Here is a 13,841-nt window from a genome sequence, read left to right as displayed (position 1 = left end):
CAATACATAAAAATGAAGTAAATAACTGAATTTTAAGTTTTAAAGCGTACAGCATTGCATTTTGTATATATTTTTGTATTTCATGTCAATTCAATTGTTCCAGCTTGTTGAAAAACTGAAAGCACGGTCTAATAAACGTAAAACACGAAATAAAATGCAAAATAACGAAAAATATCTCAATTACCTCAACATAATTCCTGCGCAATTTTAGGTTAGTATCATCTCGTAATGGCAAAATGGCGGGTCTGAATATGACCCGTAAAAATCTACTGTTAAACTGACAACACTGTAAGAGTCCAAGTGGCAAGATTGAGTTTTGCACATAAATGTCAGCGCAGCGTGCAAGATATCAGTGTGAAACGTTTTTTTTTCTTTTTTAGAAGAAAAGAATTTCAAGAGATAAAAACAGCGTTTTCTGTTTGTTTCGTATGCTTGCGCATGCGTTGTGTGTATGTGTGTGTGTTGTGTAATGGCAGCCATTTTGTTTCTTTAGGCATGAAAATTAATAAAGTCGCGCCTTGCGCTTCAGCTCGCTGCGACGCCATGTCGGCAGACGGTAGAAATCCGGCCGGGGGCATTGGAACAACATCTCAAACTCGGCATCCGATAGATGTCGCTACAAACAACACAAAATTAGTTATAATATATTTCGCAATAGAGGTTATGTTGCATACCTCAAGGTTACACCTGTCAACGTCGGCCGGCAGGCGATAGTTGGTGATCATCAGCAGGTGATAGGGGTAGATCTTCGCCGGCTCGTTGATGAGCATCGTGTGCGCCAGGGTCGGCAGGGAGCGTCGCACTTGTGACACGAATCCGCCTGGGTACCGGCCCAATCCGCCCGTGTATGTCGTTGATACCGGCATTTCCGAATTCTATACATCAAGATACAAAAGATTACAAAACATAACCTAGAAAAACTGATTTATACTAGGGATGTGAATTTTGAGTATTAAAAATAACCGGTATTTAAAAAACCGGTATACCGGTATTTTATAAAACCGGTATTTAAAAACTGTATACCGGTATTTTATAAATCCGATATTTAAAAACTGGTATACCGGTATTTAAAAAACCGGTATACCGGTATTTTATAAAACCGATATTGAAAATAAACAGTATACCGATATAAAAAATAATTAAAATACCGGTTTTTTAAAAACCCGTTATTTTCAATACCGGTATTTCACACCCCTAATTCACACACAACATAAAAACTGATAAAATAAGCAAAAAATTTACATCTTTCTACATCTACAACCAAAAAAAGAACCGCATGCCGAATTGAAATTGAATAAATAACTAAAATAAACTAGAAGAGTGTTTGTTGTGTGTGTGCAGAAAACAAAATGGCCGCTTTTGGAGAGAGAATGTACATACCAGCGGACGCCGTTCGACATCAGTGATGGACCCAGTTGAAACTGTCGAAAATAAGAAGAAAAGTGTGTGTATTATAAACCGCCATCGATTCGCGCTTGCAGCATGTTTGAAAACACCATAAACTTTTGTTACTTTCGCACCCAAGAAACTAAAAGATAACCTTTACACTTGAAACACAAGAGGGCGCTGCAATAGGTACTAGTGAAAGCCATTAGGAAAGCATATAACCGAACAAGCGATAAAAATAAATAAAAACTTAAAGAATATAAACATTTGAACCGTCGCGTTGTTATTATTAGTTGATTCCCTTTTTGTTGGTGGTGTATTTTATACTCACTGTCGGATTTCCCGCTGCTGAAGTCTGTACTATGCGTTTTCACGCCCATCCCGCTAAACGAGTAATCGCCCTGCGAAAGTTTCAACAGTCACATCAACACTTGCATTGAAAACAATCAGGAAAAACACTCAACAATCAACAAATGAGATGTGAAATGTGTGTAAATACGTTAAATTTGATGAAAATGATCAAAATATAATGTTTTTACTATTGAAATATGATTAAATCATAAATATAACTAAAAGCTGTGTTATATTTTGAGGTTATGACAACCTGCACTTACGGGAATATGCGTATAACTACCGGCCGTCGAGCTGAAGGTGTGCGAGCGCGGCGCGAGGCCATAGCCCGGCTTCGGGACATGTCGGAGGGCGCTCACGACTGCGGGGACGAGAATGAAAATGGCGGCGTGAGTGCAAGAGAGATATTTATGCTGAGTCATAATTGGCCACGCGTTTCATATGTATACCCTACTTGTATATATATAGCCTACCAGTGAGCGGTGTGAGTGAGTGATGATGAGTGTTTTTACATTTCTGACTTGTAGGTTATGTTATGCAGTTTAAGTAATACTTACGTAGCCGTTGCGGGCGGGCAGCGTGGACGACTTCAGACCGTAACCCGGTCGAGGCGGGTTACGCAGAGGCGACACGACTACTCACCAGTGAGAAAATCAACGAAAAACATAACCAAAAACAAACAAAAACAAAATAATCAAATAAAAACCAACAAAAAACATAAAATTCACACATTGTTAGCAAATAATTAAAAATCTTAAACTTATTTTAATAATAAACTGCATCCATGCACAAATTTAGGTTATTTCGCTCACCTCGCAGGTCGATAATGCAGTTACCTTTCTAAAATTTCGTCATTTCGTGTAATTTTGTTATTGTTTTGACATTTTTACTAAATTTTCGAACTTAAACAAGTGGCCAATTAGATTCACTCAAGTTTCACATGATAATTTCAATAAATTCGCGTGTTTTTCTTATTTTAACTAAAACCAAACAAGATGGCGCTATACTCACCATTGTAACTCGGTATCTGCCCGGTGGAGCGGCCCATCGACGAGCGGCAACTCATCGAACGATCGAATTCTTCATCATCAAAGGGTCTTTGGTGGTCGAGGTTTCGTGAAGGACTCGCGCCAATCGGCGAATCATATCGTAGTCGATAACCTGGTTCTTTATTAGCAGACGGTGTCCTAAAAAATAAAAATTCAAATAAAAACATTAAAATACAAACAATTAAATTTTTACCTTGAAGCATTGCGTGGATCAAGATTCGCAGCCTTCCACTGCTTGATCTTCTCCCTCTCCTTGACATTCTTGAGGAAAACTTTACCAATTCCAGTCGCAATCTTACTCAACTCTTGTTCTTCACGCTTGAGCTGCGCATCTTCAATTTCCTGCGGTGTGCGCACCTCTCCGTCAATGGCGTCCTCATCATCCGAAACAGGCACGCCTTTATAAGAATCCGACCTTCTTTTTCTACGTTCTAAAAAACATAACCACAAATTTAATATAAATAAGGTTATGTTATAAGTTAGGTTATGTTTTTTTAAATGTATTACCTGGATCAGTGTACGGATACGGCGGAGCCGGAAAATCATCCCTCTCAATCTTCGGTTTATCACCGGGTTTCGGCGGTTTCGCATCCGGAAAGTGCGCAAGCTCAATCGGCTCCTCGTTGTTCATGTGCGGCGATTTCGGGCGGGGCGTTTCCGATCGCATAGCGTCCACCATAACCATCATACCGGATTTTGTCTGTCGGAAACGCCCACTACCGGAAGACAAACCCCTCAGAGAAGTTTGAGCTAAAAATCATAAAAAACAATCAATATAACCTCAAAAACACATAAAAATGTGTTTCTATTGGATTACTTACATGTAGGTCGATGAAAATGTGGCGAAACAGGCGCTTTGTCATACGGATCAATCGGTTTCTTCAAATACCCGAGAGATGGCTCTTCAGTGAGGTAACTATAGGTGTAAAGCTTCGAAATGTCTTCTTGCAGTGTGGTAGAACGATTATAATCACGCAAAACAAGCCCGGGAGATGGCGTTCTATATCCATAGTGCTAAATATACACAAAATATTAATTTTTCAACTTAACAAAATGGCCGACACAAGAAAAAAATGAAACAAACCTTTCGAGACATGCTACTCGCGCAATACAAGGAACCGTTCAAGCTAGGCGTGCGCGAACGCATCGAAAACTGCAAAGAAAACAATAAAAAACACTCGTGCAGTAAAAACCAACAAAAATCAACAACTAAAGCAATTTTTTAATTCTAATAAAAAATAAAAAAATAAAAAGAGGCGTGGTTTAATTTTTTCACTCAAAACAATTCTTACTTGCATCTCGCTGACAGCTGAGCTACTCATGCGATCAAACTCGCGCCCGCCATCTGTATCCGTACAGTGGCCATTTTGATCCCCACTCCCATTGAGAATCTGCCCGTTCTCAGTCGGACCTGGCCCGCATCGTGGATGCCAGATAGCCCCACCCTGTAGATACATTTCTTCACCATCACCAAATGGATCGCCGCATTTCGTGCATCGTGCGCATGTCGGATGAAAATGATGATTGTCACCCGCCTGCAACACCTTGCCGCTGATGAAGCGCTGACAATAGGCGCATTTCACGCCGAATTGCTGCTGGTAATCGCGTTCGCAATACGGCACGCCATCACGGCCCATGTATTCGCCGTGTAGGACAGCGCCGCATGTGCCACACTTGAAACACCACACGTGCCATTGTCGTTCGAGGGCCACGAGTGCTTGGCCTTCCTTTAATTCTTCTTTACAACCAGCACATTCTGAAATTTTATTTGTGTTTAAAATCTAGGGATTTTTATGTTGTGTTGGTGATATTACCATTTTGATTAGTACTAGATTTACTAGTGTTACTCGTTGGGCTGCCTACTTTCGGCGTGATGACTTGTTTTGTTGGGATGTGCATACACCGCCCGCATAACACCTCTTTTCCGGTGTAGGTGACTTTCTCTCCGGAGGGAAACGCTTGTCTGCATCGTGCACAAGTGAAACACTTCTGGTGGTAGGTCTTTTGATTATTCCTGTTTTTTGCGTCCGCTTGTTCGGCGAGTATCAACTGTTGCGCGCTTGTTTTGGCATCTAACTTGTCCTTGCCCTTCTTGTGTTTGCCAGATTTACTTCCGCGGAATAATTTCAACATTTTCACGGTGTCTAAACGAATATTTTTTTAAAGTAAGTTTAAATTCGACCAAAAATAACTGCAGAGTATTTTTTTCTTGTTGAAAATTGTACAATACACGTGTGTAAGTTGGGTTGCCTATAAATAACTCAACTATACTATTTTAAGACGTGGGTTTTCATCGATTCCAGACGTAACGTGAAGAAATTTAACCAAAAAAATCCAACAGTAGTCGTGGATTGATGCTATATTTAGAAAATATTCGACTGAAGTCGCAGCGCGCTTACTCAGCGTCTATAACGCGGCGCAGTAAAGTAAGAAGAACATGCGCAGTGTGCACGTTGTGCTGTTAAAGCAGTTTAATTGCTTCCTCAGTAATTAAATCAAACAAGCTGACTTCATCCGCAAAGATGAAACAGTTTTCTTTTTTTTTTAATTAATTTTTAGTAATAAATACGTCTCTGTTTTATTTTTATTTTTAGTTGAATAAAGCTGTTGGCATTGAAAACAATACTCGGAATCTGATATCAAGTGAAAAACGACACTAAAATGAAAATAAAAATAAAAACAATCGTAAAATGTCAAAGAAGCTGTTTTAGAATGCAAATAATGTATTACAATGACGTAATACACCTACAACATACAAAATGGCCGACATTTAATGACGTCAGATGAAATCAAAGTGTTAAAACACATAAAACACCGTAAGTAACCGATTATTATGTAATATTTAAGCACTCATCTTAATACCATACTTAAGCTACCTGCGCATGATCAAACCTAACCGACTTAAGTCTTATGACTCACGCGCGCATTAACATCAATAACCAGTAATTACTTATAAACTCCACATACTTAAATCGTATGTAAATGTGAATTACACTCAGTCAATTTAAGTCGACTTAAAAGTGAAAACAACACCACAATGTGCTAATTATGCACAATATTCATAATCACATTACCACAAAATGCAAGCAGGTAAGTCCTTAAGTAAACACCGCATGCGCATTGCGCACTTGTTGAGTAAAGTCGGGAAAAATGCGAAAAACACGTTGCGCACAGGCAAAAATAGTTGGAAACGAGAAGCAGAAACAACCTTGGCACGAATCGCGTCTCCGCGGCGTGAGTTAAAATCGTATTGTTTTCGATCACACACCGAGTGTCACAGAAAAACAATAAATTATGTTTTAATGATAATGATAAGAAACACAATACGATTTGATATGTAATTGGATTACTCACATGTCACAAGTCATGATAATCAAAATTTTTGAAAAATAGTTAAAAATTATAAACAATTAATCATAACTATATCACTAGGCACTTAAAAGTTAAGTACTTAAAGTAAGTAAAATTGACTTAAGTCATATGTATTGATATAATGATATACAGAGTGTTTTGTTAGAAGAAATCAAAAAATGAAATCATTTAATTAACCTGTTTAAAGTGTGATCGTACTTAAGTTAAGTAGGTGCTTGGTGATACAAGTTTCTATATTCTATATTGGTTATTGACGTAATATTTATACACCGGATGATGTCATCTTTGTAGACTGTGTTTTTATCAGAACAAACAATGATAACACGACAATCAAACAAAAAAAATTACGTAATCTATATTTAAACACAAAGAAAACCTATGAACACCCTGTATCTCCTACCTAGAAATATTAAATTAAATACTCTGCAGTTTTTGGTCGATAAACTAAACTTAATCTAATCTAAAACTTTTTCTTTTACTTTTTACCCTCGGAATAAACAATTCACTTCCGGTTGATGTGATGTGATGTGACTTAAGTAATGTCAGTACACTTTCTTTTGTGTGTTATTATATTTTTTCGGGGACGATGCAACAGTAACACGCACTAGAAATTTATTTTTTCAACTTGACTTAACTTAAGTCGTTTTAAGTGAACTCGCGCAGGAATTCCTGCGGGTCACTTCACTTGTTACTTGTTATTCTTGTGTAGAGGAAATTATTTACGCGCACGCACCGAAAACCATCCGATCGTGACACGACTAATTTAAGTACGGCTCAGTTTAAGCCAACTTAAACTCCAACTCAACTTAAACCACCTTTTCAACACCCAAAAACAATCGAAATTATTTGCATTCAACAAAACTTAAAATTCACACGAATTGTAACAATATATACAACTTTCAAAGTGACTTAAGTTGTGACTTAACTTAAGTATTGTTATTTTTTTATTCTTATCTACACCCGACGAATGCGAACACAATACTAAACAGCCGCTAGCAGAAGCAGAGTTAACACTGCGGTGTTGCGCACATCGACTTAAGTCGTGTTAACATCGGCTAAGCTCGGAGATCCGCTTAACTTCACGCGAGGAGTCATCCGAGTCATCTCAACACTGCACCACACCTTGATCATTGAGCATTTCCGACCCGAAATTAACACTACTAACGCCACCTATGCTCGTACAATCAAAATAAAAACATAAATAAACACAAATTATGCAAAATATGCAATAAATATTAAATTTGCTGTGATGTCACATTATTACCAAAGCTATAATTTTATAATTAACATCAAGCATACGCAGTTATTACAACAATTAAATTAAATACATCGTTATCGAAAATTAGTACGTAAATTACTTCGCAAATGTTTAATTTCTCAGAAATCGTTAAGTATTATTACTTAAACAAGTAAAACTTCACACAAATTGTTTGATCTGCGTACCTTTACCGCCTAAACACTTCCAAACTGAAATCAATATCAATTTAATTAAAACCAACACTTAAAACCACTTTACAGGCCCGTATTTAATAAATTTTTAAATTTTTTACTTAAAATAAATTAAATACGGTCCTGTTCTTTGACTTAAATACACACGATGAATATTTACCACTCACTTGATCTTTCGATCTCCAAAAAACCTAATAAATAAATAAACGAGTGACAAAATGAATCAATGAAAGTTAATTTTATTACATCGATGAAGTGAATGTGAATGCCGCCTCGACCTGCCCGCCATCTTGCAAAAGGTTAAAGACCCAGGAAGTCGCGTCACACGCACCTCAGCGTACTAGTTACTCACCGTACTTGAATTGCAATCCACCACAATACCTCAATAACCGTCGAGGTTCGAGATTCGAGACACAACTAAAAATAATCTCGATGGACTCAATCAACAATCAAAGTCCAAATATTTCCCCTAAATAAATACAAATCAACACCCTCGGTGGTATTCTACACCCCTACACTACCTCAACACCCTAAAATATCGATTTGTGACCTTCACGCATGACATAACCTCAAAATTATTTCACTAACCTTAAATTTAATGCGTTTGTGATGTATTCTAATCATATTTATATTTATTTAAACTTACTCTGTTGATTTTCTTTATCAGTACCACCACGTTGAGTGATTGCATGGCGCCGGCAAAGATAAAATGGGTCAAAGGGCGTTCGCGTTGTTAATTCACGCAAAAATCAACCTCAACACACACACACAACCATCTTGTTTTTTTCAGGCGTCGTGCACGTTCGTTTTTTTATTCGTCCGCGTTCGCCCGCCGCCGTTTTAGCGAGGGTGTGAACCAAACTGTGAAACCTTACAACTCAACTGAATAATTGTAAATTGTGCCCGAAGGTTGTACGCGTACTCTACTCTACATATTCGTATGAATGTTAATGTGTTAGTGTGTATGTTGATGATAATTACGAATTTATGTAACTCGAACTCACCCATTGCTGTTGATGTGTGCGCTGTTGGTTGTTGATGATACCAAAATTGATGATTTCACGCGCTTCTTTCTCAATCTGTGTGTAGTTTCTGTGTGTAATGTAATCACGCAATCACCGCCGTTGCTGGACGTCGACTCTGACGGGCACTACCAGGCGCAGCGAGTACGAGTACGAGCACATCGCCAAACGTTCCCCGCACGTAAACGCAACAGCGTGTGTACTGATTCCAACTAGACTGGCATCCGCTCGCCGCCGCACTGGTGCGATGTCGATTAATTCACGATTTACGCACGTAGCGCACCGGTTATTTTTCAGGGTTTCAGCTCGCCGCGGTTGCGAGGTGCATGAAACAACGGAGCAGCGGGAGCAGTGCAGCGCCAGTAGTGCCACACCGGCAAAACGGTCATTTGCGGAACTAAAATAAATTACATTTTAGTTTTGACAATTTTGGAATATATCAACAAATATGTTGATATTTACAATAAATTATATATAAAACTATTAAACATAATGTTTTACACCGTTTTTAAGGTGTTTTACACGTTAATTTTGCGTATTTTACGCGAAAAACGTTAAAATAATTTGTGTGTTTGTATAGTACCTAAACTAAGTGTGTAGGGGGCGCCACCATGCAGTGCAGCATATTTTATATAAACCGAGTGTTGCAAACAGAATTTTACGCATAAACAAATTAAAAATTAAACAAATTTGTTTTAAAACGTTTAAATTGTTAACCGATAATAATTTGAACGCTTTATTCTAGATTCTTCTGTTTATAACACACTGTGTTAACAATATTCATATAATATTCTCAATATCTCATATAATAATCGTTAATAAATTCAAAATTCAATAATAATCATATTAGAATATGTCTAAATCTGTAATAATCATTGTAATCCATTGCAATAATCGTAAATTTCGTTCGGTGTGCCACCATTCGTCACTTTTGCATTTGCAACAAGCAGATACACATACAGTGTGCTTAAAGTTACACATCCACGCACACTGATTGCATTCAACTCATCATCGTAATTTGACATTTGACAGTAAACTTCTTATTACAACTTTGACAACTTGTGTTGATTTCGCAACATACTAATTGAAACTTTCGCATTTTTTTTTGGTTAGGTTTTGTTTCTTCTCTCATTAAGTCAACTAACAACAAACACGCGATTTAAACAGTAAAGAGAAGAGACGAGAGCGAGAACGAAGACATAGAATTGCGAACAATACGCTCAGACACTATGTATGTATGATAAAATTTCCAAAAACGCATCAAATCCAAAACAAAAATAATAATTAAACCTAACAACTAGGTTATAATATAATATAACTTTCTCCCTTCAAAAAAATAATAAATAAAATATGCGCAAACATACAGTGTGTGTCTGCTGAACAAAACACACTGTATGTTTAGTAATAAATCGCAAAATAACAACAAAAAGCAACAATGTTAAACATTCTATAAATATACAATGCGTCCGCAGACAGCGGGACGTTCAGAGAAAGCACTTGTAGTGATTCGTCTACGGTTTACAAATATTCTAACCTCAATTAAACCCGATAAATAAATATTCGACAACCAACAGCACACAAAAAACTGTTTCCCGGCGTGCGCATGCGCAATAAAATCTCGTAAATTTTATCCGCCATCTTATTATCACACGTACTTTTTGTTTTTTATTAACAAGCAACACATTAATGTGTTTTTCTTTTGTTGTGTGTGCGAAAGAGTGAATTGGGTTGCATAGATTGAGATTCAAACAAATACCAGCTGCCTAATAATGAATAACTTTGTGATGTGATAATCTAGGATAGGGTGGGGATAGCATAGCATAGCAGAGGGCGCTAGTTGTGCGAGGCGGGGCGCTGGGCGGCGTTGGCGTTCAGTTTGCGTTATTCCTCGTCGGTGTCGCCATCGCTCGAGTAATCCTGAATGGGTAGAGGTCTAACAAATGGAGCCGACGACATTTGCCTAAAAAAAATTAATTATTATTAATAATTCAACAGAAAAATTAAAAAAAATTTACTTACACAAGACGCCGGTAATGATTCAGCCACTCCTCGACCATTTGAGCAACCAACAGAGGGCGCTTCGTGATGAAATGCTGCGCAACCAGTATACCATCCTCTGTTTCACACACATCCAGCCATTGTCGCAGAATAATCTCTTCACGACCCAACTACAACACACAAAATTAAAATTTTGCCCCACATAACCTCAAAATACAAACCTCAGCTTCAGTCAAAAAATGTATCGGCAACAACTTCCTATCCCTATCCATGAGCGGCAAGAAAGTACTCTGCATCTGATCGGGATTCTGCGAAGTCGGCCGACTGTCCAGCCGACTATACGGCTCCAACGGCACCAGCGCCGAGAAATGCCCGCGTGTATACCCCAACGCAATCGGCGTCTTCACACAGAAACTCGACTCCCACAACAACGGCAAATACACACCCTCAAACCTCGCATAACCTAACGCCTCACCGCGAAAACTCTTCACATACTTCACGCCGTACACGATTATCGGCCGGCGGAGTATATGCGCAAGCGCAAACACATGCAACTGCTCCAAACTAGTCCCCGGCTGTCCAGCCAACGACAACAAACTCCTCCAATCCTCCTTCCACTGCCCCTCCTCAAGCGAATATTGCAAAAAAGAGGCGTGGCTAGCCTCATACTCCTTCCATCTGGGATAAAACACATGCCCACCTTGACTTAGACTCTCCGCTAGAGCGCGCCGCAGTGCATTATCCCTGTCAAACACACCCCAAGTCGCCTGCATGACCGAATCCAGCAGACAATCACCCGAGGAACGATTCCACAGCGCGTATAACCTCGACCCCAGCCGTACGGTGAGATCCAGCGACCAGTTTATCACAGCCGGATCGCTCTCCAATTGCTCCTGCGCGTCTTTATCCAGTAACTCCGTAAACAGCTGCTCTTGCACCGGCGCTGGGAGTTCATCCACTTCGGCAGGCAGCGCGAATGTAGGCAATTCCGTGACGAAATTGCACGGAAAGTTGCCTTTCCTCTGACGGATTGTTGTCGCAAAATGGCGGCGGATATCCGCGGCCAGATCGGGCGCCACGTAACTCGGAACGCGTTTTATACCCGATCCAGAACCTTCTATCTGGGATAAAAGAATGGCGAGTAAATCTTCGCGTTGGAAACGTATCGCTAGATGGACTAATGTATGCCCTGCGTCGAATGCAGAAGATCGATTCAAGATGGCGACTTCGGACGCTGTCAGTGTACGCGCTGGGTCACCACCGGAGGATAGGTAGACTTCGACTGGATTGGGATCGCCTTCAATGACGCCATTGCAGGCATTCAACCAGTTCCAGTCGGCTTGACGTCGGAGATGACGCAGTTTACGTTCGTATTCGCAGTTATTTGAGGTTTGCGAGATGGATTCTACAATTTTTACAATAATTATTAAAATATGTGAAAATTATTTATTTCTAACCTATAGGTGTGCTGGTATTCTGAACATCTCGCTCGGGTGATGATAAAATCAGACTGGACGCTTGCGAGAAGAGATTGTTCGGTGTGTTGCCGCACATTGCACATTTCAACGTCCGTGGCCAGTTTTCATAAGTACAAACCTTACAAAATAAAAATTATAACCTCAAAATGTAAAAATATTTAAATTTACTTACAATACAATTCCATTTACTCTCCTTACTCCGCCTGCTATTCTCCAAATTCGTCAAACTCGCCGGTGGTGAATTATTCCGTGACCTTGGTAAACTAGCAGCCAAATCAGCATTACTCGGCGATATCCGTAGAGGTTGTATATGTTCATGCAGGTTATTCGCCGTGCCACACTGAATGCATGACTTGTCGCGCCCTCTGTTGAGATACGTGCATGCTTTACAAGATGACGGTGGTGACGCAGCACGTTGACATGCGCTTGCGCCTAGTTGTAACTCCGCCTGCGGAGACGCATTCTCCGCCGATTGATGGTGATCATACAAACCAAAGATGTCTTCCGATTGAAACGGACGCGGGGCACGACACATCGTGCATTTTATTGCCGAGGGGAAGTTCTCGTACGTGCAGTAGTCGCACGTCCACTTGCGCGTGCGCTGCTCGTCACTCATCATGGCCGCCCGACGAGTGGCGGATTGGTGCGAAAGTTGTGAACGCAACCAGAAATACGTGTTTTTCCTGTTTGGGTATTGTATTACCTTCGTGTGTGTGTGGTACTATGAGGTGTATTGTGGGTTGCCTAAGTTAAACTGAGAGGCGTCATGAATTAATCATTGTTTTGAAGCGTGTAGACGGGCTGAAAATCAGCCTAATCCATTATTACGTTGATTATTATCTAAAAATAAACAAAATACAAGTCAATTTATCCTTCGGAACATGTACAATATATGAATAAGTTTACTTTTGGCATCTTACACCAATTCCTAAGCAAAAACAATGCCAACACAAAAAACATTGACATGTTTATGTAACACATCTCTGTTTGATATACTTTGGGGCAATGTTAATGCATTTCTCACCTTCTGATTGAAACAAGGTCACATCTAGACAGTCCTCTTCTCAGCCCACTGTTCCACTAGGTGTTTAAACAACACTCCAACCCCGGCAGTGGCTGCAACGTCGCTGTTTACACGCTGGCGAGGGCAACAAACAGATTTTAACCTTGAAACCATGAATATTCCTTTGTTTTGCGCATCTATCACGACGATTTCGACGATTTCTGCAATGAGTACACAGAGGTAGGAGTAGAGCAGTGACACATAAAAAAAACGCAGCGAAATGCGCGAATACTCACGTCTGTCGCGGCGTTTGCTCACCGGGCATGCACAACCACCCTCGGGACGCACGAGAACGCACAATTATCCACCCGCGCGCGATTATCCTCGCTCATCTGCGCCTGCTGCTGCTCGTCACAGCTGTCACATCAACATCTTCTGCAGCAGGTTTTGCTGCTACTGCTGCTGCTACTGTTATGCACACATTACAGGTTCCTGTAATACACGAGACAATGTAATAAAAATGTTTACACGTGTGTTATGGTTATAAAATTAGTAATGTGTAGATTTTATAGCAAAATAAATGTCTGAAATGTTGATTTTGTTACTTTTTTTGAGCTGTAATATAGTTTTTGCAATAAATTCTATTTTAACATAAATTTGGTACTGGTAGCGCCATCTGGTGGATGTTTTGACATGTTTCGTGCAGATTTATAAAGTTATATACACCGTGTCC

The 13,841-nt window shown here is 39.6% G+C and overlaps 2 protein-coding genes and 1 long non-coding RNA gene across 6 annotated transcripts; all 3 read right to left on the bottom strand.

The window, feature by feature from the left end:
• Nucleotides 1-177: 177 nt before the first annotated feature.
• Nucleotides 178-4,789, bottom strand: Unc-115a (Uncoordinated 115a). Of its 4 annotated transcripts, none has more exons than XM_065317576.1 (12): nucleotides 4,601-4,789; nucleotides 4,079-4,542; nucleotides 3,871-3,939; nucleotides 3,608-3,800; nucleotides 3,294-3,536; nucleotides 2,980-3,217; nucleotides 2,749-2,924; nucleotides 2,295-2,371; nucleotides 1,718-1,787; nucleotides 1,381-1,421; nucleotides 675-875; nucleotides 178-616 (listed from the first exon to the last, which is right to left on the bottom strand). In XM_065317576.1, exons 1-12 carry the CDS (start codon nucleotides 4,683-4,685, stop codon nucleotides 503-505), a joined length of 1,971 nt encoding a protein of 656 aa, XP_065173648.1. In that variant the 5' UTR covers nucleotides 4,686-4,789; the 3' UTR covers nucleotides 178-502. The 4 variants fall into 4 exon arrangements, with proteins under 4 accessions (XP_065173648.1, XP_065173647.1, XP_065173650.1 ...); XM_065317575.1 differs by lacking the exon at nucleotides 2,295-2,371 and adding an exon at nucleotides 2,001-2,098; XM_065317578.1 differs by lacking the exon at nucleotides 3,871-3,939.
• Nucleotides 4,790-4,796: 7 nt separating this feature from the next.
• LOC135803861 (uncharacterized) lies at nucleotides 4,797-8,991 on the bottom strand. Its single transcript, XR_010550897.1, has 3 exons — nucleotides 8,612-8,991; nucleotides 6,638-7,625; nucleotides 4,797-4,930 (listed from the first exon to the last, which is right to left on the bottom strand). It is a non-coding gene; the product is annotated as an uncharacterized lncRNA (long non-coding RNA).
• Nucleotides 8,992-9,351: 360 nt separating this feature from the next.
• trbd (ubiquitin thioesterase trabid) lies at nucleotides 9,352-13,607 on the bottom strand. Its single transcript, XM_065318024.1, has 7 exons — nucleotides 13,405-13,607; nucleotides 13,130-13,329; nucleotides 12,278-12,945; nucleotides 12,085-12,223; nucleotides 10,849-12,032; nucleotides 10,649-10,797; nucleotides 9,352-10,589 (listed from the first exon to the last, which is right to left on the bottom strand). The coding sequence occupies exons 3-7, from the start codon at nucleotides 12,722-12,724 to the stop codon at nucleotides 10,511-10,513; spliced, it is 1,998 nt and encodes a 665-aa protein (XP_065174096.1). The 5' UTR covers nucleotides 12,725-12,945; nucleotides 13,130-13,329; nucleotides 13,405-13,607; the 3' UTR covers nucleotides 9,352-10,510.
• Nucleotides 13,608-13,841: the final 234 nt, after the last annotated feature.

Source organism: Atheta coriaria, unplaced genomic scaffold (assembly GCF_025399875.1).
Source record: "Atheta coriaria isolate IRGN ID8LTWV9N9 unplaced genomic scaffold, Caltech_Dcor_3.1 hic_scaffold_3_pilon, whole genome shotgun sequence".
Lineage (NCBI taxonomy): Eukaryota > Metazoa > Arthropoda > Insecta > Coleoptera > Staphylinidae > Dalotia > Dalotia coriaria.
This window is presented reverse-complemented; position numbering and strand designations above follow the sequence as displayed.

Coding starts and splice junctions, on each gene's coding strand:
- trbd (XM_065318024.1), bottom strand. CDS start 12,724: ATGATGAGTGACGAGCAGCGCACGCGCAAGTGGACGTGCGACTACTGC. Junction 12,033..12,084: donor GAATACCAGCACACCTATAG/GTTAGAAATAAA, acceptor TAAAAATTGTAG/AATCCATCTCGCAAACCTCA. Junction 10,798..10,848: donor ATTTTTTGACTGAAGCTGAG/GTTTGTATTTTG, acceptor TGTGTGTTGTAG/TTGGGTCGTGAAGAGATTAT.
- Unc-115a (XM_065317575.1), bottom strand. CDS start 4,685: ATGCACATCCCAACAAAACAAGTCATCACGCCGAAAGTAGGCAGCCCA. Junction 3,940..4,078: donor CAGCTGTCAGCGAGATGCAA/GTAAGAATTGTT, acceptor TTTTCTTTGCAG/TTTTCGATGCGTTCGCGCAC. Junction 3,801..3,870: donor CGAGTAGCATGTCTCGAAAG/GTTTGTTTCATT, acceptor GTGTATATTTAG/CACTATGGATATAGAACGCC.